The sequence below is a fragment of the Arctopsyche grandis genome, chromosome 6 (genome assembly GCF_051622035.1).
Source record: "Arctopsyche grandis isolate Sample6627 chromosome 6, ASM5162203v2, whole genome shotgun sequence".
Lineage (NCBI taxonomy): Eukaryota > Metazoa > Arthropoda > Insecta > Trichoptera > Hydropsychidae > Arctopsyche > Arctopsyche grandis.
In genome coordinates this window covers 32,629,674-32,654,127 of record NC_135360.1, presented here as the reverse complement: position 1 = coordinate 32,654,127, position 24,454 = coordinate 32,629,674, and the positions used below count along the sequence as shown (strand labels likewise).

Here is a 24,454-nt window from a genome sequence, read left to right as displayed (position 1 = left end):
ATTCACCACTAGACCACGCTGCTGGTTGATTACTTGTATGTTTTAGTTTATTACTACCAGCGGAAACATATAATTGGTCTTTTGTTATGTATTTTACTATTTGTTCTGTTTTGAAATTAAAACTGTTGGTTATCCTTAAATAAAATAAAAAAAAATAATGGACTTCTCGTCTGACAGATGTTCCGTTATAGAGATTTTAGTAACTTTTGGGCGAGCGCTTGGTGACCAATAATCACCGAACCAGAAGAATATACATAAATAAATCACAGGTACACGGCCGTTAAAAGCGTTGTTAGGCCCGCGCGTTTGTGTCAGTACGAGTACAGTAGTGCTAGCTGGCAACTGCTAGGCTTACTGTACGCCTACAGACCGGCCAAGTGGTGGCTGGTGACGTTTGACGGCCATTTGGCACTTGCACGAGTGCTCCTTTTCTCCTTCGAGCCGATCGCACGATGATGTCCCAAAACGACAAAACCCTGCAGCTGATCATCTCCACGATCGTCTTCCTGGTGGCCACCTGCAGTCAGTCACCGTTTTCATTCAACAAACCGGCAAACCAAATGCTAACCTATCACACCATCACACACTCCATATGCACACACTTCTCACCCATATTCTTCACAACTGCCAATCTCTCGTATACCACAATCACCATCGTTTCGATGCACCGTTCAATGTTTTACGTCCTGGTCCAATTCAAAATTTCTTTCATCCAATTTGCACAAATTTTCTAAGACCGTTTTTTCAATACAGATTATAAAGTAATTTTTTTTTTTTTGAAAATGTCCTGCTTAAAATTTTTATCAGATTTCTTCAGCACTAATCTTATATTTTATATATACATATAACCGTTTGAATTTTCTTTTCCAGTACTCATTTGGATACGGTTTTTCCGCCAGCAGTCTCGAAGATGCGTCTTACTCACAGGCCTCAGTGATTCAGGCAAGACGTTAATATTTGCCCGTCTTTTACATTCCCATTTCGTTCACACACACACTTCGATTAAGGAAAACATCGGAGAGTATGCCATAGGAAAGGTATTATGTATATATTTTTTTCTCTTAAGCACTTGCATGCAAATATACACTCAAATATTTTTTATTTCTAGACGCCTTTAAAAATCGTAGACGTCCCCGGCCACGAACGAGTACGCTCACAATTATTCGATAAGTATAAGAATGACGCGAGAGGAATAGTCTTCATATTGGATTCGGTAACGATTCAAAAGGAAATTAGAGACGTTGCTGAGTAATTTTTTTTTCGTTGATTGTTTTATTTTGTGAGATATTTAGATGTCCCGAATTCATGTCAACTTCTCTTTGCAGATATCTCTACAATATTCTTTCCGATTCTGTGATATTGCGCAATCACGCGCACTTTTTGATATTGTGTAATAAGCAAGACCAAGCGCTTGCTAAAGGATGTCATGTAATTAAGACTTTGTTAGAAAAAGAAATGTACGTATGAATCATATACAGTAGAACCTCGATTATCCGGATTAATTGGGGATGAAGGTAGTCCAGATAATCGGAAAATTCACAATTCACAGGGAAAAACGTGTACATTCAGTAGGAATAATTTTTATTTTTCTACATTTCCATGAAGATCAATATTAAATTATACTTATATTTACCCTTTGAATGCTGACCAACGCATCCATGGGCCTGAAAAACGCTGATAGGCATTGTATTTTGATCATGTACAAAGTAAATAAGAATGCTACCCGCTGAGCCTTTCCAGATAGAATTGAAAAAAAATGCATTGAACATGGGTTTTGTACTCCATGTCATTCATTTGACAACGTTTATAAAGACTGGTTTGTACCGGAATTTCTGAATTTATAACCACAGCAGAATTTCCCGATGGAAATCCCTAACTGGTATTTAGATTGTGAGCATTACATTTTAACAACAATGAAGAAGATGTAACTAGTTTTGGAAAAGTACATTCATTAATAGACCTCTGTGGTTTATTGGATTTCTAGTGGGAAATGTTTGCAAAATTTTCTGCGTGGCGGGCTTTCAACGGAAAAGACGTCAGCACTCAAAGGGTTAAGAAATTCAATTAGGGTTTTTTGTTTATAGTTAGCTGGTCTTTTTGAAGCTGTCAAATCGCGAATACTTTTCATACAATAATGGACCAGATGTTGGCCATCCAGACGATCTTCTTTGAATGAACCACATCAAAATACACCATTCGACTTCTTCATATCCTGATTTTGTTTTAGCCTTACGCTCTGAACTTCCATCTTCTGACATTAAAGAATCAGTTAACTTCATAATTTTTTCAGTTTGTTTTTTTTTGTATCCGAGATCGTTGACGTTTCAACACCATATTTATTTGACAAAAAACGTTTTGAGACGGCGCTTTTTAAAGCATTAATTATAACTAATTTGTATTTTAATGATGATATAACACGTTTTCTTTTCCATATTGGTAATATTAAAAATCAATATTTAAATCGCGATCAAATTTTCAAGGACAAACGTCCTTTGAGTGTTGAATTTTGTCGATAGCTGACTCATTTTCGAATTTTTAAGCTATGCATTTATGACTCATGCTCCGTTTTATGTTATGCCATCATAAACGTAAACGTTTGAAAGCAATTTCAAATTCTTCACATACAAAACATCCAAATCGTAAAATTTGTGTTTGTTTTTAACGATCCGGATAATCGAGGTCCTACTGTAATATAACTTTTCTCATTCTTCGTTCATTTTAATGTGTTTGTGTTTTAGAAACCTCTTGCGGAAGACGAAATCAAGTCAGCTGCAGTCGGTTGATCCATCTCATAGTTCGACCAATGTATTCCTGGGTAAAAAGGAAAAAGACTTTGATTTCTCGCAGTCGTCTATAGACGTCGAGATCGTGGAATGTTGCGCTATCGACGAAAGCAACGACAAACCAGCAAATATCAACTATCTATGCCAATGGCTCACCGAGATATCGTACTGAGAGGTGTTTGGTCGGATGTGACTCAATTTTTCATCAGCATACTTGATGATTGACGCTCTCGTTTTGAACATAACATTTAATACACAAGAATGGCCAAATGTAATGAAAATTTGCATGTACATATTATTCTAAAAAAATATATACACATATTTATTCCATTGATGTTGTTCGAATAATTTTCAAGTAATACATTTTCAATAATAACACCGCTCAACAAATCTGGACCACTTTTTTCGTATCACGGCCGTAATGTAACTTTTCTAATGCATTTCTGCCCACTGAATACGAATCCGTAGTATATGATATACAATTTTTTTGTTGAGCGGTTTAATCGATGTCTATTATATAATCCATAATGAATACTCCATTTGAATATAACCATAGTTGATATAAAATAATGATCTTCCTCGTGTGCTCTGGTGTGTTGAAAACATCCCTAACGTTTGTATAACCGAATGTTAGAAAGCGTGAAAAGTAATGAATGTACTATTCAAATATCCACGTCGTCCATTGCGTCGTATTGTATCGAATTAAGTATCATTTGAATAACTGTTTCTATCTAATTCGATCGCACTATTTTATGTGAAATTGTCATTGGTGTAAATGTATGTTTTAATATCAATAAATGTTATACGTTCTGTACTTTTATTTGTAATTTTTAAACAATACCTATTTTGGTATCGGAGAATTTTAATTTTGAACCATGAAAAATTTGAATATCCAGTATAAAATTTTGTTTTGTAGTGAAAAATATTCTATTGTTTTAAATTCGTCCGTAAGTTTGGATATCAAAATTTTTATTCAAAATGAAAATGTCCTCTTTTGATAAATGCATCATTCGTGCACCCAAGAAGGGCACGTCTGATGCAAAGATCGAATCACCCGAAGAAAATAGCAAACAAATTGTTCCAAATACCAGAAACAATGTCCCGTCTTCTACTCAACAAGTTGTCCCATCTTCTACTCAACAAGTTGTTCCATCTTCTACTCAACAAATTGTTCCATCTTTTATCCAACGACTTGTACAAAGTATAATTGGACAAGGCGAACGCGATGAATATATTCGCTGGTTGAAAATTTTATGTTTTACTATAATCTGTAAGTATAGAAGCATCTTTAAGTTTGTGAAATGTCGACTCAAATTGATGATTGTCTCTCTACTTCCATTTTTTTCAGTTGCACTCGTCTATCGTTGTGGTAGAAGAAATTGAAGAAAATTTTCCAAAATTTTTGATAGGTTGAAATTGTACAAGCCCATTAATAAATAAACTTATTTATTGCGTTTGTTTGTATTTATTCAATTATAATTATAGTCTTGTGCCTGTGAAATATCGGGACGTTTTTCAAAAGCCACCCATGGTCTAATTTAGTGTACCATAAGATAAGTATATCAAATTAAGTGGTTCTAAATCGAATACTGTACACATTCATATTTATAAAGTACACACTATTATCCAGCATTGTACACCAAATATACCTATATAACTCCTTCCAAAAACTATCTGCAATCGTAAGTATAAGAATAACGTAGTATACTAAATTGGATGGTTCTAAATTGAAAACTGTAGATTTGCATAGCAAGCAAACGAACATTCATTTTTTGATAATGTTTCATTCTGTATTGCTTTCCCGACTATTTTTACAGTGTTGGTTTTCAAAGTTTTATACAGTAGTTAATGCTACATCTAAGAGAGGGGGAGAAATCCTCTTTTCCACAAAAAAATTATGATTTTTTGATTATAAACCATTTGAAATATAATTTTGGGTGCTCTTTATAAAAATGTATGTGGTTGGTGAGTATTTCATTGCTAATGCAGATGTTTTTGAAAGGTCACGTGTCTTTAAGGCCACTCTCAAGATGAAAGCGGCCTCCCTACGTCGTCTCTTGCTGCTGCTGTGGCTACCCACTTGTATTCATCAATTAATATTCGATTGATGAAACTGTTTCTCCGGTCACCATAAAAAATTTAATTTTCATTATATTATATTTTATATTTATTTATGTGGACGATAGCAATTGCACTACCCTCACTATCGTCTGGAATAAAAATAAAAAAATTGAAATAGTATTTCCCTTATTTGAATTCTGTTCTTTTTAAAGAGACCTTGTATCCCCCCTCGATAGAGTAAAACTATCCGACCTAAGAATAAATTTATGCATTGCACTTGCAGAGGTGTATTTAGAATATTAAATCAATCATAACCATTCACCATCCACTGTTAAAGAAAACCTCCCCAACACGCTTCTATTGTGTTTTGAGAAATTCTCATCGATCTCACCCACACATTTTTTTTAAATTTCATATATCCATCTTCCCTGTGGCCTTTCAATTTTTTTACTTGCTCCACTATATTAATTTCATACTTCTCACCCACATATTTCATCTTTCGATTTGTTTTCTCCTCCTGTGGCTCGCACAAATACGTTGCTGGTGAAATTGACCTGTTTAATTTACGTTGTGCTGAGTTGGTTCAGTGGTTGTGGAGCAACGCCCGTAGTTGATTTTATCAATTATAAATGTTAAGCAAGGATGTTTTATATACCTTTATTTGTGATACGAGTGTGTGATTGGCTACAGTGACGCGTTAGAGTACTTGTAATCATTACAGAGCACTTTAACTTTACTGTAATTACAGTGTAATGAAGAGAAATGTTATAATAATAGAAGTGGCTTTAGACGTTATATTGTTGTCAAGTGACGATTGTCCACAGACATTCCTAAATAATTTTTGGCATCAGTCGTATTTGATGCTTGGTGCTCGACGTAAAAACTTATCTGTTTGTTTATATTACTCGCAAGATGGGAAAGCATCATTAAAAATTGCACAATGCATTCAATAAACAACAGGGGATACATTTTTATAAGTAATATTGATCTGACTGAATTCGGTGCGTTGTAGCGTAGTTATGGAGACGTGCCGCGTAATATTGACACAATTTATTTATTTGTAAGGGCCCTTCTATTATTATAACATTTCTCTGGTGTAATTACAATGTGGCTTATATGTTAAAACAATATATATAAGTGGCGTGCGCTGAAATTCTCTCTCTTTTTGTCGTACAGCCTTACTTAATGTGCACGAGCAGGATACAAGAGGAACAGCCTGTTCCTCTTGTATCCTGCCGAGTATACAGTGCTCCACACTTCTTCGATTGTATTGAACCTTATTATGTAACACTGCTGTTCAATGCACAAGTTTTACATCCACACGTCATCACTGGTTGGTTAAGGATTATTTTTACAAGCCTCTTCTATATTTTTTAGGAATAATAAAATTAAAATATTGTTTTTGAATGAAGGGGATTTTACAAGATAATTTTAATATATTCTAATTCAAAGGGGAAGTTTTAAATTCAGGCAACACTTGTCAATGATACCATTGGCAACACTTGGTTCAAAATTATTTGAAAATGAATGAATTGGCGAACGACTTCGGCTTGAATGGAGTGTTTCGCTCGTTGGCCGCTACGAGGCGCCATTAGCGAGGCAACTGTCATCCGGCTGTCAGCAGGTCAGTTTGACGTTTACTGTTCTAATTAACATTTTTACCCGATTGTAGGCAATTGTGCACTAAAATCCACCGTAAACATTCCCGCATTACACTCGGCGAAAATTGAAAATCGATTTGACGTTTCCGCAGCTGAAATTCGCGACGCGAAGCGCATGCGCGAAACTTAGGTTATGTCCGGAAATGTCACATGCCCTTTGTTTATATTTTCCATCAGTGAAACGTCAAAGCGTTCAGTCGCGATCTTACCTATTAATTGTGTCAATTTTGTCGCTTCATACAAACTTCACGCTTTTGATAGGTGCGACGAAAATTGCGCGTAATCCATGTACATATGTACGTATACGTACGTATAACTAAGTCTCAATTTTTGAGTTTTTAAATATATTACATTACAAAAACCTACATATACATATGTATTAACCCTCCCTCACCGAAGTGGGGTATGCAAGTGCCCCAATTTTTACGTTTTTCGTAATAACTATGTGTTTTCCAAAGCTATACACCCTATATTTCATGTATTCATAGAATGAACTAAAAGAAATTGATTTTAATAGATTTTGTATGATTTAGAAAAGGGGTACATCGTATAAAAATACATTTATACATTAATACGTTCCAAAGTATGATTTAAAGGCGGTAGCGATAAGTCATGTTTTTGACTGTTCGCTTGCATGTTCTTGTTGATCGATGAATCAATGCGAGAGAAAGAGACAGCTATATTTTCGTAAGCTTTTGTTTTCGTTGCTTTTGGCGCGTGGCTATTGAGTCATGCAGTCGCCTGTTGGCCTTACCCATGTTCGTTTGCTTGTCGTTATTTTTGTATACAAAAATAGTCAAAAACATGCTATAGGACTAAAACGTTTTTTTATGTTGATGTATAAAATGATTAATAAGATATAATTGAACCCATTTGTATTGAGAAAAGCTGTATTTTGATTAAAAAATACTGGGGTTTTACTCGACCCCGGTTTGGGACACTCGTTCGATTTCGACGCTCCTTCCTTCAATGGTTAACATGATATTTTAAATGATTCGTCTAATCAAAATTATTGAACACATCTGCAGTCGATCTTATTAAATCAAACAAATCTAAAATCATTACAGAAAGTTTCAATTTATATATTATCAATTCCATTTAACCCTTTGGCTGCTACGAGGTTTTTCAATGTCCAAGCGAAAAATGCTAACATTTGTAATTACTTTATAAAAAATTAATATAATATATTTTTTTACATACTTGCTTCGCCGAACGCGCGTAATTTTTTTAATACTTTATATACATTTTTAAGAAGCAGTTGTGGACTCGCGCTCTCTCTTTCTGTCTTGCTTTTACATGCGTGCGAGCGAAAGAGATACCTACATATATACACTAAATAAGTTTTGACGATTGTTTCCGACGCATTATTTTTTTCAATAATCTATTTTTAGACATCGATGTATTTGTCGTTGTTAAAACATGCGATACATTTGAAACAGGTAGCCGTCTTTCTCTCTTTCTTTCTTGGTTTTAATTGTGTATGTGTGAGCGAGACACACAAGGATGCGAAGTTTCTAATAATCAAATAATTTTTCAACATGTATCATAAACATTTTGTATGCATTTCAGTTGCATTTGATTGATTGCACGAATTCGTGACGTCTCGTGACCTATATAATTGAAAGCGGATTTCTATTGTTTTTTGCCATTTATTTTAACTCTGCAAAATGATATCGGACAGTGAAAGTGACGAAAGCGAAATAATAGCTCCTCGCCGAGGAACTCGACAAATCAGCAGCTCTACTGATTCTGAAAATGAATTTATCGACAATAATCAATTCCCAAGTAATAACTCCTTATATGACTTTGACAACGAACCCGAAATTTACTTTGATGATGAACCCGAAATTGAAGAGCTTTTAAAAAATTGATAAATATTTATAAAGCTTGATTGAAAAATAAATATAAATACGTATATAAAAAAAATGTTTCGTGCCACTGATGCGCTGGCAAAGAAAGTATTGAAATACGACAATTAATGACAACAACAACGATCGTCGTAGCAATCTTCGCCGATTTCAAAACAACGATTTATCGTTGTTGTAGCAGTCAAAGGGTTAAGGCCTAATTTCGCCTAGTGCAAGCACACTGATTTTTTTTTGTCTAATTTATGTACATTGGTCAAGAGTGTTTTTTTATTAAAGTGAGTAAGGGCGAAAACACACAGCGATGAACGGCACATCGTGTGCATGGCTCCCCGCTGTGGGTGGTCTCCTACAATTCTTCAAATATGGAATACATCGTTATCGATCACTGTCAAGGAAGGATACTATTTTACCGAAAACTCCCCAGAGGGTCATTTTGGGGCGGGGCGTGCTGGGCGTTCCGTGAATATTTGCAAGGCACGGCCCATTTTTTTCGCATGTTTCAAAGTATCTAAAGAAAACCACGTGCCACGTGCACCGCTGTGTGCTTATCTACCGATCGATTGTAAATATTTTATGATAAAATCGCACACGAAAAAAGCGCACATAGACAAAACCGCCAACTATCCCATGTAGCGAGAGACTTACGAGAACCGATCATGTTGTCGCATTCGTGCAATGTGTTGTAACATTATAAGGACGTAAGATAATTTCTTTATATTTTTTTAATTATTTCTTATTTAACTATATAATATTATTACAATATAATTTAATGCGAGGTCTATAATAATATTACTGTAAGTTTTGCTGTCCATAACATGACGCTGACAATTTACTTTTATCGTCTAAAAAATATAAATTAATAACATTAATATAAAATATATACGTATTCCATAAATAAATTAATAAGATCAGCAACTTACGTATTTTATATTAAAATTTTATTAATGTAAATATTTGAAAACACAAAACACGAACTCAAAACTAACAAAAAATAAAATTCAAATCGTATGTATGCACGAACAATGCTGTATTTCTTGAAAATGCAATACGAAACTGAAACGAAATGTAATTGGCCATCGCGGGTCGAGTACGATATTACATATAATGTACATTTTTTGTAAGCCTCTGCTAAATCGCGTCGACTATAAATTTACTTTTACTGATTATACTGTAGTTTTACTGATTTTTATTATTATTACTAGCCTCTTCTTACTTCACTTTCGATTTTTTCTTTTGACGAAATTTGAGTTCTTATCCGATCGTTATCAAACTTTGCCATTTTGCTCGGTTTGGTCATCAATATATGTGGAAATGAAGTCGGCCACTACGATGATGAAAAATAATCGTAATAGACACGTTCGAAAATACTCCATCATCTTTCTCGGTGACGTCTATTGTCCGCATTGGCGCATTTGTCCACACTGTTCCCATCGTTTGTTCCCTTTTCGCCACTCTCTCGCTTTGTCAGATTTTAATTGTTTAAACGCCTATAACTTTTTATTTTTTCACTCTTTATATATCTTAATATTATATACCTATACAAAACATAGACGAGGCTAGTTTTTACATACCTCCTTTACGTTTCACTTACGATTACAATTCAGGAAAAAATTTGCCTCTTATCCGATCGTTTCCATACTTTGCCATATTGCTCATTTTGGTCATTAATATAAGTAAATGGATCCTCCGCCATTACGATGGTGCAAAAAATCGCATAAGACGCGTTTGAAATTTGAATTGCTGAAAAGTGCCTGACGTTTATCCAGTTTTTAATTTTAAACATAGATGGCGGTAGTAATATTATAGAAGAGGTATGTTTTTAAAAAACTTTTTTTTTTACTAGTTTTTTTAATCCGATTTTTTTAAATAAATAATTATTTAAAGTCTAGTGATTTTGTATATATATGTAAGCACATGAACAGACGTGTCACGATCAGGGACACGTACACGGCGTCGCCCAGTTTAAAAAAAATAAATAATTCGAAAATGGCCACTGTTTAGTTATGTATATGTAATTTTAATTTTATTTATTCGGATGATGATGCTAATGATGCTGCACAAATATGAATAATACCCAATTTTACAAAAGCAAAAGTCACGTACCTACCTGACTTTTACCCACCCCTCGTTTATCTCGCACCAGATGCATAAATTTGATTTATCATTTTACATAAACGATATTGATGTTTTTTTTTTGCATATTCATGATCTTTTTTATTATTGTTAATACTTATGTAGATCATATATCATAGTCAATAGTTTTTTCGGTTCGATTATCACTTTTAACCCTTCATACAATCGGTTCCGTTCGTGACCGTGACTGACTTGAAATCAATACACAGCTATTTATTGATCTTGCGCAATTTTGCAGAATTGTTGCATTATGCACGTCTTCATGACGCAATTATTCTCATTGCGTCACTCACAGATGGCACTGCTCGGCTTCAAATGTAATATTATATGTATATTGTCGTTCGTTTCGATTTTTTTAATATATTTTTTTCATACGAAAAGTATCTCGTGCGAAAGTTGCTCTTTTACGTAACGCAAAAGTTACACGAAGCGTATATACGTGTGATTTATTGACCTTTCGAGGCAGATCTTTCGACCGATTCGGGATAATTTGTACACTTGGCCTCTCACAGTCGGTTGAAATTCTATTTTTAAAAGTGCCCAATCATCGTTCAATAGTGAAAGCAAAGGGTTCTTTTCTCAGGGCACTTGTATGTACGTACGTACAATTGATCCGAATCATTTGGGAATCGAATCGATACAACCGTTATTCCATTGTCTACCGTTTTGAACGATCGTTGGGATTTTTTTCCGAACCCTTTGGGACCTTGGGACGGTGTGGAATAATGTATTTTGCATGAATTGCGTTATAAAGCTCAAATTGCACTGTCATAGGTGACTTTTTTCCACCCCTCAGTGTTTATTTCGATATTATTTTATATGTTTATCTTAAAAAGCTCACTATTGGAGTAGGATCCCGGTATTCTGGGTTTGTCCCGGTTTCAAGCTTCTCATCCCGGCGACCTTTCGGGACAGCCAAATGTCCCGGCTTTCGATAGCTGCTTATAGACCTTTCATTGTCCAGAAATACATACTGACCCCCTGCAGTTATGAAACTGCAAAAAAATGCACGAATCTCAATCTCACATAAAAAGTGAAGTAAGAAGAGGCTAGTATAAAAAGCTTTTTTTTAAACTAGATTTTTCCTCTCAGAAAACCCAAAAAAGTGACTTTATGTAAAAGTGTTCTTTATGTACTAATTTATAGTTTATAAGGTTTTGGTCAGAACTCGTAAACCGGAAATAGTCATTTTTTCAAAACAATATTTCATTATTTTATTTTGACCTTTTAAATAATTTTTATTTTCTTGATATTTAATGTGTATAATATTTAGTGATTTAAAGTAATAAACAAAAATAAAAAATAGAACTTTTGTCTTGTGTAAGTTTCCCTACATTTGCGCTCAATTTGTATCGAACATGCTCTTATAGCCGGTACGTGTGAACTTATACATACATACATATGTATGTTTACTTATCGAATTTTGTTTTGTAACCTTCTTATATTCCTCAAATACATAAATAGTGAACGAAAGTGCGGAAACGTCATATTGTGAAAATATTGACTCGACGATACGACGCAAGCAATATTGTGCCGTATCGTCGCGCTCTTTAATGATATGTAAGCCGATTTTGCTTTGCACTCAGCCAAAATGTGTCTGAACGTGCGCTGCTATATGGTATGAATAGACGTAGTCTTTTTCGTGCACTGCTGTGCCTTGCAGTGCTGGATAGTATAAATAGACGTATTTCTTTACATATGCATTTGTTCGATATATTATACATACCCGGCGTCGCCCAATCCAAAATGATTATTCGGCAATGGCATTGATTCTCAATGAGGGGAAGGAAGCGGGTTATTGCAAGCAAATCACTAAACTGTCCGTACATAAGTTTTACTTCAATATACCTTTCTTACAGTGGGTGGAAATATAAATATGTACATATATTTAAGATAAATTATATTTCAACGTTTTATTTATACGATCGGATCTTCTTCTCAAAGGCAGAAAATATATTTGAAGTTTTATACGATTTTTTCTTTCATGGCGCGTTACGCTTCAAAGCGTATCATACGATACGCTATCCTTTGTAATACATATTATTGTGATACGATACCAACCCTTTATCATTGCATTTTGGGAATCCATCATTGGAATGATTCATCATTTGTATTTACGTACATTATTATTATAGATGTATGCGTATGTAAGTGCATTTTATTTCTACTATATTGTGTGTATGCAAGAATTCCTGCACAAATTCATAACTTTCATAACTCAAAGCGTTCGAACCGGTCAGACAAAAGTCGCATTATTGCAGTGAAAGATTCGCAATGACCGGTTCAATTATCCGTGTGATACGATTCGACGGCATTTCGCAGAACGTCTCATTAAGGCATTTTGACGTTTACAATCGGCTTTTATATTAATTGATACCGAGAGCCATTTTAAGTCGTCTTCAAAGCTGCCGCCATTTTGAATGGCGGACTAATTTCGACTCCAATCGATGACTTACGATCTTAGCTTTTACAATTTAATTTTATACTTGGTAGAAGTCATGGAAAGGGTTGGTTGGTCATTCTTGAGGGGAGAAAATAGAATCATAGATGGTGCGACAGTCTCCGAGATTTGTCGATCGTAGGCATTGTTACATATGATGTAGGGATTAGGTAATTGGTGCTCGTAGACCGCTGGTTTACCATTACTAATATACATCTTGTCAGTGTCGGTTTTAGGGGGAGGGTTGGGTCAAATAGGTTAGGGCGCCGAACGATGCGCCAAAGGCGGTTTAAAATTTAAAATTAGAGCGCCAAAGGCGAAAGTTCTTTCTAAGGGTGTTCGGCCGGCACTGCATCTTTTGTTCATAATCATTTCGATGAATGAACAAGATGTATACAACAGCCAATTAGGTCTCGCGACCCATCGACCAATGACATCTCTGTATAAGCCGTATCAATAATATTAGGCGGTTTTGTTCCGTGCTTCATTTGGAGCTGGCAGGCCGACGGATCAAGAACAGTTAACTACCTATACCACTACTGCTGCGTCTTTCACTTCGATCTCTGTAACCCCCGCCCCTAACACGTCCACGCTACAATATGTTACTGCGTAGAATTGTAACATTAGCGTATAATTAATGGTTAGCGTGTAATGATTTCAACTGAGGGGTTATGCGTTCAATTTATGGCCCAGTCTTGCAGGCTAGACCTTGGATATATGTGACTTCAGATTGATCTTTTTTGATTTAAAAACCAGTAGAATATTCTAGTGGTTAGCGTATAATGCTTTGAACAAAGTGGTCACGGGTTCAAATCCCACTGGTTTTTGCTAGCCAGATCTTGGGTTTGTGACTCCAGGTCGATCATTTCCTACTAGAGGTTTGCCAATTTATCTAATTTTCATTGAAACGATTCTAAAAAATTGGCAACCTTACCCATTTTCTCGCTAAATTTTGAATTTTCAGCCATCTTTGTATAATATTTAATTTATAATTTGTAATATATTTGTATAATAATAGTATTATACTAATAATACTTGTATCAAATGTACAATGTTACTGGCCAGGAAGGCGCATTGGGGCTACCTGTTAGGCCTTCTTAGTATATAATTAAAAAAAAATGTTAAAACGGTTCCACCAAATTTGGCAACCTATTCCCATTTCTCGAAAATTCGAGTTTATAGCTTGAATTTGTTGATTTTTATTATATATGTACATATATTCCAGGAAGGCCTAACAGGTAACCTCCGTTGCGCCTTCCTGGCCAATTACAAACAATGCAGCATTTTTTATTACATACGCAAGTCGCTGAATTACGAGACACTGAAAACTCTAAATTTACGATAAATCTATGAATTTTAACTTGTACATAAATTTTATTGCACATTAATCATGCTCAAATAGTGGTACTTACATAGTACATAGGTAGGAAGGTTGTTAGCCTATTTAATCTTATTAATTAATTTGATTATTATAAATATGCTATTCAACTACATAATCTGTAAAAATATGTGTTTCTCGCAATAAATTGTTTTTCTCGCAATGAATTTCTCCATATATGTCTCTATGGTATCTGGGTATCTGTCTATATTAAAATAGTAAAAATAATATTTATAAATCGCCCAACTTTGATTGAATTATTGGTCTTCAAACTAAATTTTAAATATAAACTAACGGCCTGGCCAGTTCGTCCTTCTACAGCGGAGATCCTTCGATGCGATTGACATGTCCAGCTTTTTATGTTTGGGTCTTAAGCCACGTTACAAATTAAAGTTTGGGTTGTATAATAAAGTTTGTTATTGGAATGTTGCCAAACCAAAAGAAACGAACCATAGCATCATCACATAATAGTCTACTTTTAGTTGGCAATCGTAACGAACACCTCTCCGACCAATTAGCCCTGGTGTAGATTTGGCCTGTCAAAATAGCGGGCGAGCACAAAGCTTCAGAACAATCGACGATGTAAAGAGGAGCACATGCGATCTTTGATCCTCATCCATCATTCATGTCGTACCGAGATATATCGAGGCTCTCTCCGTCTCGAGATTAATCCCGGTCTCTTTGTCTTGTGGGTTAATGATGCCTGTGAATGAATGAGCTGGTGTGGCTCGTCAGAGCAAGAGAACGATTTCACGGATCAACCGTTTTGACTGATCGTAGGTCATAATGCTGGAATTGATTATCGTTTTTTGTGATATGAGGCTATTTTATATTCGCGGATGATATCCGTGGGTCTTCAGATGTCATCGTTGATATGTCCGAAACTGAAGACTGTCAGGCGCATCATCATTTTCTAATGAGTTCCAATCAATAATTGAGTGATAACTAGTCACCGGAGCCTGAGGGGGCCGTGTATTGTTCAAAGGTTGTAAATGCATTGTTAAAGGTTTGCCGAACCTTTTTTCCAAAGGATTTACAACAATGGAACAATAGATAGCACTGTGACTATCCTACCTCTAGTGATAACACTGATAAACATCTCGTTCTCGGATGCTAATATCCTTAAGGGGAGGAGGGAAGCATTTTAAATGCCAAATTGTATGTTTTTTTAAAGATCGCTTCAAATGCCTAACCACACTTTATTTCAGTTAACTGAATAATACGCTATTACGATTGATCAGCTAGAATGTTCTAACCAAAAAATTAAATACAAAAATTTGACAGATTCGAGTCTCACGTAAGTCAGGGCTCGAAATAGAAATTTTCACGAATGGGAGCGCTCGATAATTTTCAAAAGATACTTTTGATTTTTTTTTTAATTTACGCCCATATTTAATTTTATTTTTAATAAGTAAATAATTATTAAAAATAAATAAATAATTAAGAAATCTTAAGCAAACAATAAGATATTACAAATTGAATACTCAAGGAAGAGCTTAATCTTAATTTAATTGGGGGGGTAAATAGGTGACTCAATATGTTTAATTAAAAAAGTATGCGTCAATTTTTTTTCGGATTAGAATATGATATCATTGGGCCACTGTTCGAAGAAGAGTGAAGAAACGCGTTAGTGACATATGTACATACATATGTATATGTAATCATAATACAAGTACTATACATACATAAGAATACAGATATATAAGCATAATACAAATACTATATAAAATTAGCGAGACGTTTATTTTTACATAGATATATACCAGGAAGGCTTGACAGGAAGACCCCAATGTGCCTTCCTGGACAATTAATTACAAACAATACAGCATTTTATTATTACATAAATCACTGTATTTTCCAGAAGTTGAAGAACACGAAATAACGATTAATTAATTAATTAATTACAGAATTAATCCATTGAGACAACTATGGATTTAGATTTTGTGCATAATTTTTAAAAATTATACACACAATAAATATAGAAGATTTGTGACAGCAGGAAAGATGATTTTTTGCCAATTTTGAGGAACCGTTTCAACAATGATCAGATAAAACTGGCAAACTCTGATAAGAAACGATAGATTTGGAGTCACAAATACCCCCAAATCTAACCAGCAGTATAGCGGATCGAACCTACTGATCATTTGGTGCTAAACATACACGCTACCATTATGCCATACTGCTGGCTATATTTGAAGAAATGTATGAGTAATTTAAGGTTGTACGAATTAACAATGAACTTCCTTGGCTGAAAGCCATAAAGACGTGTCGTGTCGTTCCCTTCAGTGTGTTTTCACCCTAACACACATATTATTTACTTATTTGTCTCACCAATCTCATCCCATATTGTTTTTTCGAATTTCATACACCTATCTTCCTTGAATAATAGATAATAAATTTTTGAAATCATATTCAAATAGTGGTGACATCGAGGGTAAATGATCCAAAGGGTCGTTTTGATATAGATCACTGTCAAGCAAGGATAAATGCTACCATAAAATTTCAACGACATAGGTCGTATGTGTCGTTTTGAAAGGACTATCCAATGCACGCGTCCCGTGAACGCCACATTTTTTCTAAAAAAAACCACGTGCCATATTCACCTCTATTTGATTTCGCCCTTAAGAGGGCTGGACCCCAGCGCCTTGTCCATACAAACGTATTAGACTTCTCCCTTCCTCAATTATGGCACTAGAGAAATTATTTATTAATATGCTATGGAAGCCCTCTCAAGAGGGCTGGACACCAGCGCCTTGTCCATAAAAACGTATTACACTTCTCCCTTCCTAAATTATGGCACTAGACAAATTATTTTATAATATGCGATGGATATCCACCATTGGGATGCATCTATGGTTTTATTTTTTTGATTAGTTATTTTTTATATGAGCTAGGAGCCGCCAAACATCTATAAAATCGCCTCTTTTTTACACCCACAAAAAGAGTCCAGCGTGCTTATTTAACGGTCGATTTAAAAAAAAATACGCACATAGTAGCACAGAAAATATCTTTCTCATGCTGATAATGAATTTTTTTTAAAAATTGGTCCAGTTTTGGAGGAGAACATATGTAGGAGAATACGAAACCTCGATTTTGTCGATTTAAAATACGTATTATCTGGTCGAAGCGAAACTGTCACATTCACTCAATATATATATTGATATATATTGTCGCATTCACTCAATATATATATCGAAGAAAGGAACGGCAACAAAATTAAGGTTTCGGGTGTACAGCCCTCTTAAGGATTTTCATTCTCAATCTGTCGGGTTGAATTTGAAATGGTCTCTATTTGAAATGGTCGTCGTATTTCAAGGACTCAATTTTTTGAAAATATTTTATATGTACATAGGTATAATAAGTGCGCTGAAATGAGGCCAGCCGAATACAATTAACTCGTAATGTATTATTACGATGTATATATGTACATATGTACTTTTGAGAAACCACCTCGAGGTTTTTATTCAGCTGGAAAAGTTCGTCTTCGATAATTTGCGATTGCCCAGGTAGGTAGGTATGTGTTATTCGTGAGTTGCGTGTAATCTGTACACACCTGATTACCTCTTTTTTTCTTATGACCGGTCCAGCGCGTGCTGGCTGCGAGGCATGTCCTCATCTCCGTGGGCCCACCTGGCGCATATCATTATGCGGAAACCACCCGGGGGTGACTTACCCGAAAATGCGACTCGGCGATTTATCGCTCGGTCGCTTGTCAACGGTCGAAAGTTTCCGATGATTCGTTTCGCGTCTTGCGAAATGGATTTACAAAAGTCTTCGCTTCGACCCCACGACGGTTGAGCGCGCACACTGACAAATGTTTTAATGGTTTTTTTTTCTGTCACGTTGGACGACTTGTTTTTGTAAATTTTGCAATTTGTCCGGCGCGGAAGACGCGCTTTGTTAACGTCGGAAGTTTAATTTGGATCGTTTTTGATTTTTTTTTTTTTTGAAATATTGATTCGGTCTAGTGAAGAAAACGAGTGGTTAAGTTGGGTATTTTATTTTATTTTTATTTATTTTATTAATTGAAAAATCAACAGACAGGATGTGCATAGATATGTATAAAAAAAAACAAATAGTAAATAAATAATATATGTAACATCCGAGTCCAATAATAGATTTTTACAAAAATGAAAAAGATAAATATAAGGAAAACAAATTAAAAAGTAAAGAATAAAGGCATGACAAAATATGTAGAACGTTGCATAATTAAACTATAGTATTAAAATATTTGGAAAAGGTTATAAAATAGAATATAAGAAGAAATTGAAATTTACAAATATAATACAAATGAAAAAGGTAAATACAAAATAAGCAAATGAAAAGGAAAAGAATGAAAGCTATAATATGAATTAAATAGCACATTACATAACTAAACTAAAGTATAAAAATATTGGAAAAAATTGATGGATGGACTGTTTCTGTAGCTGTCTGTTTATCGTAACTGTTTCTCAGCGATGAGAAATTTTCTGCCAGTAGATGAAGCTTTTTGTTCTCAGTAATATTTTTTTCAAATATAATTTGACAGGTCACCCTAAATTGACACTACATACATATGTCTAAGGGCGAAATCACACAGCGCGGTATGTGGGACGTTTTTTTTAGATAGTTTTAAACATGCAGACAAAAAAATATGGTGTACGTCATCACTAGAGGTAGGACCGGAAGCGTGCCGTCTATTGTTCCATTATTGTAAATGCTTTGTAAAAAAGGTTCGGCAAACCTTTAACAATGCATTTACAACATGTGAATAATGGACAGCGCGCTCTGGGTCCGCTCTTTAGTCATCACTAGAGCCCGGAATCTGAAGGGGCTGTTTATTGTTCAAAGATTGTAAATGCATTGTTAAAGGTTTGCCGAACCTTTTTTACAAAGGATTTACAACAATGGAACAATAGGCGGCACGTTTCCGGCCCCTTCAGATTCCGACCTCTAGTCATCACATACGTGGTATCATGTGGTATATATGTACATGGTACCGTCTTTTCAAAACGAAACACAATGAGCCGTTTCGTTGCAATTTTATAATAGTGGTTATCCTTGCTTGCTAGTGATATATGTATACCAAAACGACTCTTTGGACCATTTTCGGTAAAATTTTATCCTTGCTTTATCCTTGTTCGTTTATGAATGGTATATGTCGTTTCAAATGTTGTTTATAAACCGGACACTTGTTTATCTATTGTTAATTGTTTACTAATTAAGTTTAAAACTGAATTATTAAACAATAAAAGCTTGAAATCCTCAATGTCATTACTTTATCTATTTTTTATTTCGTACGATTTTATTATTTCGACAAGTTCTGCTATATTTTTTCAAATATGGGATACACCGTTATCGATCACTGTCAAGCAAAGATAAAATTTTACCGAAAACACTCCAAGGGGTGATTTAGGGACAGTTTGTGTTGGGCGTGCCCATGTTTGTGCGCATGTTTAAGTATCTAAAAAAACCCACGTGCCACATGCATCGCTGTGTGTGGTTAGCAGATTGGTCACGGTTGGAGTCCTACTAGAGTCCCGCTGCTGGCCAAACCTTGATTTATTACTCCAGATCGATCGTTTCCGATCAGAGTTTGCCGATTTTTCTGATTTTCATTGAAACGGTTCCTGTAAATTAGCATCTCCTTTCCAATCTCTCAAGCTATTCAGCATCAAGTTATTCACATCTCAAGTTGTTCAGCGTCTTGGGGTTCGCTTGGATTTCCATAATAAAAATGCTGCAAAAATGTCTCCATAGATGTCACTATGGATGATGTTTGTATGAATTCGCATTGTATAAAATGCTTGTATTGATTGTATTATTGTATCGTATCTGTATTAGTACATTCGTCGCTTTGGAGCGATCTATAAAGGCGAGTGCAATAAAAAAAATAAGTGCATATATAACGAGTTATATAATTTCAGCTTAATAGATAAAATAGAAGGATAACTTGAAAGTTAAAACTTTGCTAGTGTGAGTTTTTATGCTCATTATAAAAATGTTTGTCTTTAAAGTGAAGAAAAAAATAATTCATTTAAGATTGAACCGTATTGTTATGGAATTAGTTCAGCCCTTGTCGATTTTCAACGTTCTTTTCAGTATTTTGGGAATTCGTATATATGGCGAACGTGCATAACGACAACATCGGCATAAAAAGCAGCGTTCAGAGGCAGTTGATATGTCAAGTATTAAATTACTTCTCGTTTTATTGGAACAAAAACGGAATAGAGCAAAAAACGCATAGTCGATTTTCTCTCATGCGGCCATATTCAGCTTGTACCAAACGACGAGAAAAAAGTCAAAATAAAAATAACATATACTTAAAATGAAAATGTCGATGTTGAATATCGAAAATTTGTACTTGACATATATTATATACGTACACACATACACAGGTCTCGCATAAAGTCGGCACATTAAATGGAATAAAAATAAATAAAAAAAAGGAAAATGAAAATAAAAAGAGTAAGTATCGATGATACGGAACGTGTTTGGAGCGTAAGATACGCAACCACTGATTGCCGAATTTGGTTAATTGGCAAAAGGCGTAGGTGTGCGTCGTACTTTAATAAGCTTATCGCTTTTAAACAGTGCCGAATCGGCGAAGCATTACATGCCCGAAATTAAATTTTAATTTATTTTTACTAGTCGAATTTTACCCGCCCGGCGTTGCTCGGGCGGGTAAAAGTTGATACTTTTTAGAATAATCAGAGCACTAATGCCAATAATGATAATAATACGAGCAATAATGTTCGGTGAACTCAGCGGAGCTATGGACTGTAGTGAATTAGTGGACCTCATAAATTTTCATACACCGGGGAGATTTACCAGATGCAACTATTTATTCCATATCAAAAATTATGCCACTAGTTATAACAAAAATTCAACGTTACCTCGGCTTCACAAACTGGGGAACGAATTTAGCCAATTCGATTTTTTTAATATTAGTAAACATAGTTTAAAAAAATTGTTGCATCATCATTTTTCTGATTTATACAAACGCTCAATGCGTTTTATTTTATTGTTTTAATTAATTAATTTATTTATTCAATTAGTTTTAAAACTCATATTTTTTCTTATATTAATATTGTGTTTTTTTTTGTTTTATTGTTCTATTTATAATATTATTGTTCAATAGTCCTTGCGGCCGTATATGTATAGTAAATAAATAAATATATCGAAATTGATGGACCTGAATCTAGAATTGTAGATTTGCTTAGCGGCTAAACAAAAAAAAAAATCAAAATCTCGAGTTCGAATTTTCACATAATCACAAAACTTCATCTAGTATTACTACGTACATACATAGATAAATTAAAAACAAACATTCATTATATTTTAATGTGGGAACATGAGAGAGAGAGAGTATCCACTGTCTAAGTGCATTCTAGGGGTGAACAATAGATACCCCGGATTAGGCTAACGGGACTCAGTAAGTGCCCGAAAAAAGGATACGCTAAGTTCTCACAGCCCTGGGCGAGTGCGTGCGTAAACAATAGATAGAATAAACTCGCCAGGGTAGACCTGTAAGCGCCTAGACAATAGATACATTAATGGATCTGGGAAGCTGTACTGGGAAACTTGTCCTTTATAAGGATGTACATATACACGGTGGATCAGCATATTCGGGAGTGAGCGTTGGATCCGCGTGGACCTCTTGAATCGTTGAATAAATGCTGTGAAGCGACTTTGGCCTTTCATTATGGATCCTGAACCCATTCCTACGCAACAATATTGTAGATTTTATTGGAAATTCAATCTTGTGTACAAATATGTATGTACTTTGATTTTATCTAAATATAATACTTCAACCATTGGTACATTCACCAGTAGATGACAGAGTAGCTAAATGTATTTTGAATCAATCTTTGCATGCATTTGAAAAGGATCTAATGGAAAATATGTATGTGAGAGTTGAAGAAGTTTTACTCGCCTATCAAGTTTTAGAACCGATATTGAAACGTCTTCATTGAAAGGATTCAATTAAGCTGGCTGTGGTATGGTATGTGAATGAAAGGAAAATAAGTGGGTGTGCTTAAAATGACCTGAAAGATAAGATTTCATAAAGAGGTGAAAAGAATAGAAGTGAAATGAATAGTTTTTGTAAAATTGCTATCTATTCTATGTAGTTTTGAAGCTGCGGTATTTAGGCCTACTAAAAAAGCGATTGATGATAGTGTTAAAACTGTTTCCGACACCAAAATTGAATATCACATTACCGTTCCGACATCAATCACGAAACAAACGCATCCACTTTACTCAAACAATGAAACGACGTGTCGTAATTACAGTTCTATTCTTTACGTCCCACAATAAATGTACGGGTATAATAATAGATATAATATAATGTGATATATTTTTTGGTTCGCCTTTTGTTGCACGCGTTGGAAAAAGGTTCCGAAGATTTAATTTAATAACACGTTCCCCATCACAAAACTCAAATTAAAATTTTTCCAATCGAACAGAAATACTCCGCGATGAGTGTGCATAAATAATAGGGTGCCTTAAAAGCTTTTTAATTGTGCGTTTGCGCTGTCGAAGAACGTTTATATTACGAACTCTATCATTATCACCGTCGTAAAAAATGATACGATCCTTCTAGTCTTGAGCAAGTCGTGTCCATTGTTACGATTCGCTATTCGATTGCACGATCTTCGATTATTTATCGATTTATTTTCGGTCATCCAACTCATTTTTGAACGAATTTTAGGTTTGTGTCTTACTTGCGCGTTCAACTTTTTTCTTTCGATTTTTTTATACTTCATTGATTATTTTTATGGACTAGTTTTATGAATGGATTTTTTTAAATCAAATTAGTCCAATACATCATATGCACGTATGTATATTCATTCAAACCTCTCAGGATTAGTTACTTATTACAACTTTAAATTTTTTTAATCTATATTTACCATGGTGCCATTATGGGTTTTGGTCCAAGGTGACACCGATGGCCAAATTTGTACATTTGTAATTTTTATAAATTTATAACTATTATTATAAATTTGAAATTATATTCAAATTATGGTGACAATTGAAGATATGTTGCCAGTGTATTTGGAATCGTTTCAACAATGAAATGAGATAAATTGCCAAATTCTGATACGAAATGATCGACCTGGAATCACATACATATATCCAAGGTCTGTCTAACAACACTGGGTCAGGGATTGAAGTCAAATTTATGGGAAAACGTTTGATGATTACTTCGTAACAGATGAGTTCTCAATATATGTATAATAAATTATTTTATTAATTGAATTATGTTGAATTAGTTTATTAAGTGAATTCTAAAACCAAAAAGGCGATATAACATATGTATACAGGAAAGAGACACGAAAGGATTTTCGTGTCTCTTTCCTGTATACATATGTTATATCGCCTTTTTGGTTTTAGAATTCACTTAATAAACTAATTCAACATAATTCAATTAATAAACTAATTTATTATATATTGAGAACTCATCTGTTACGAAGTAATCATCAAACGTTTTCCCATAAATTTGCTCAACTATACGAATAACAAACTCGCTATCTGGATAAATATACAATGCTAATTGAAAATATCAAACCGAACATAAAAACACATCTATTATTAAATCATATGTACATATGAATATAAGTATCTCTATATGCGACTTTGGCCTTTCATTTGGATCCTGAACCCACCTCTACGCAACAATATTGTATATTTTATGGAAAATTCAATCTTGTGAACAAATATCTACTTAGATTTTATCTAAATATATTATTTCATCCCTTGGAGCATTCACCTGTAGATGACAGAATAGCTTAATATATTTCGAATAGATATTTGCATGCTTTTGAGAAGAAATCTAATGGAAAATATGAGAGTTGAAAATGTCTTACTCGCCTATCGGGATTTAGAAACGTTTTCATTGAACGGATTCAATTAAGTTGGTTGTGGTATGGTCATTGAATGAATGAAAGGAAAATACGTGGGTGTGTTATTAAAAGGACCTGAAAGGAAAGATTTCATAAAGAGGTGAAATGAATCGTTATTGTAAAATATCAAAAATTGCTCAACTATTCGAATAACGAAATCCCTATCTGGATAAATATACAATTCTGAAAACGAACTTAAAGACACGTCTATTATGTGTCTCTCTACATGAAATGATGTATTATATT

The 24,454-nt window shown here is 34.5% G+C and overlaps 2 protein-coding genes across 3 annotated transcripts in view; both read left to right on the top strand.

Annotated features, from left to right (window-relative positions):
• The first annotated feature begins 288 nt into the window (after window positions 1-288).
• Window positions 289-3,113, top strand: SrpRbeta (signal recognition particle receptor beta). Its single transcript, XM_077432902.1, has 5 exons — window positions 289-522; window positions 871-1,037; window positions 1,109-1,248; window positions 1,326-1,457; window positions 2,739-3,113. The coding sequence occupies exons 1-5, from the start codon at window positions 453-455 to the stop codon at window positions 2,953-2,955; spliced, it is 726 nt and encodes a 241-aa protein (XP_077289028.1). The 5' UTR covers window positions 289-452; the 3' UTR covers window positions 2,956-3,113.
• A 3,274-nt stretch (window positions 3,114-6,387) lies between these two features.
• The window catches only part of Ns4 (Nucleostemin 4), a 433,570-nt gene continuing 415,503 nt past the window's right edge, over window positions 6,388-24,454 (top strand). For both annotated transcript variants that reach the window (XM_077433760.1, XM_077433759.1), the window contains exon 1: window positions 6,388-6,468. The gene's annotated coding sequence lies outside the window, so the exon portion shown is untranslated. The remainder of the gene's footprint in view (window positions 6,469-24,454) is intronic.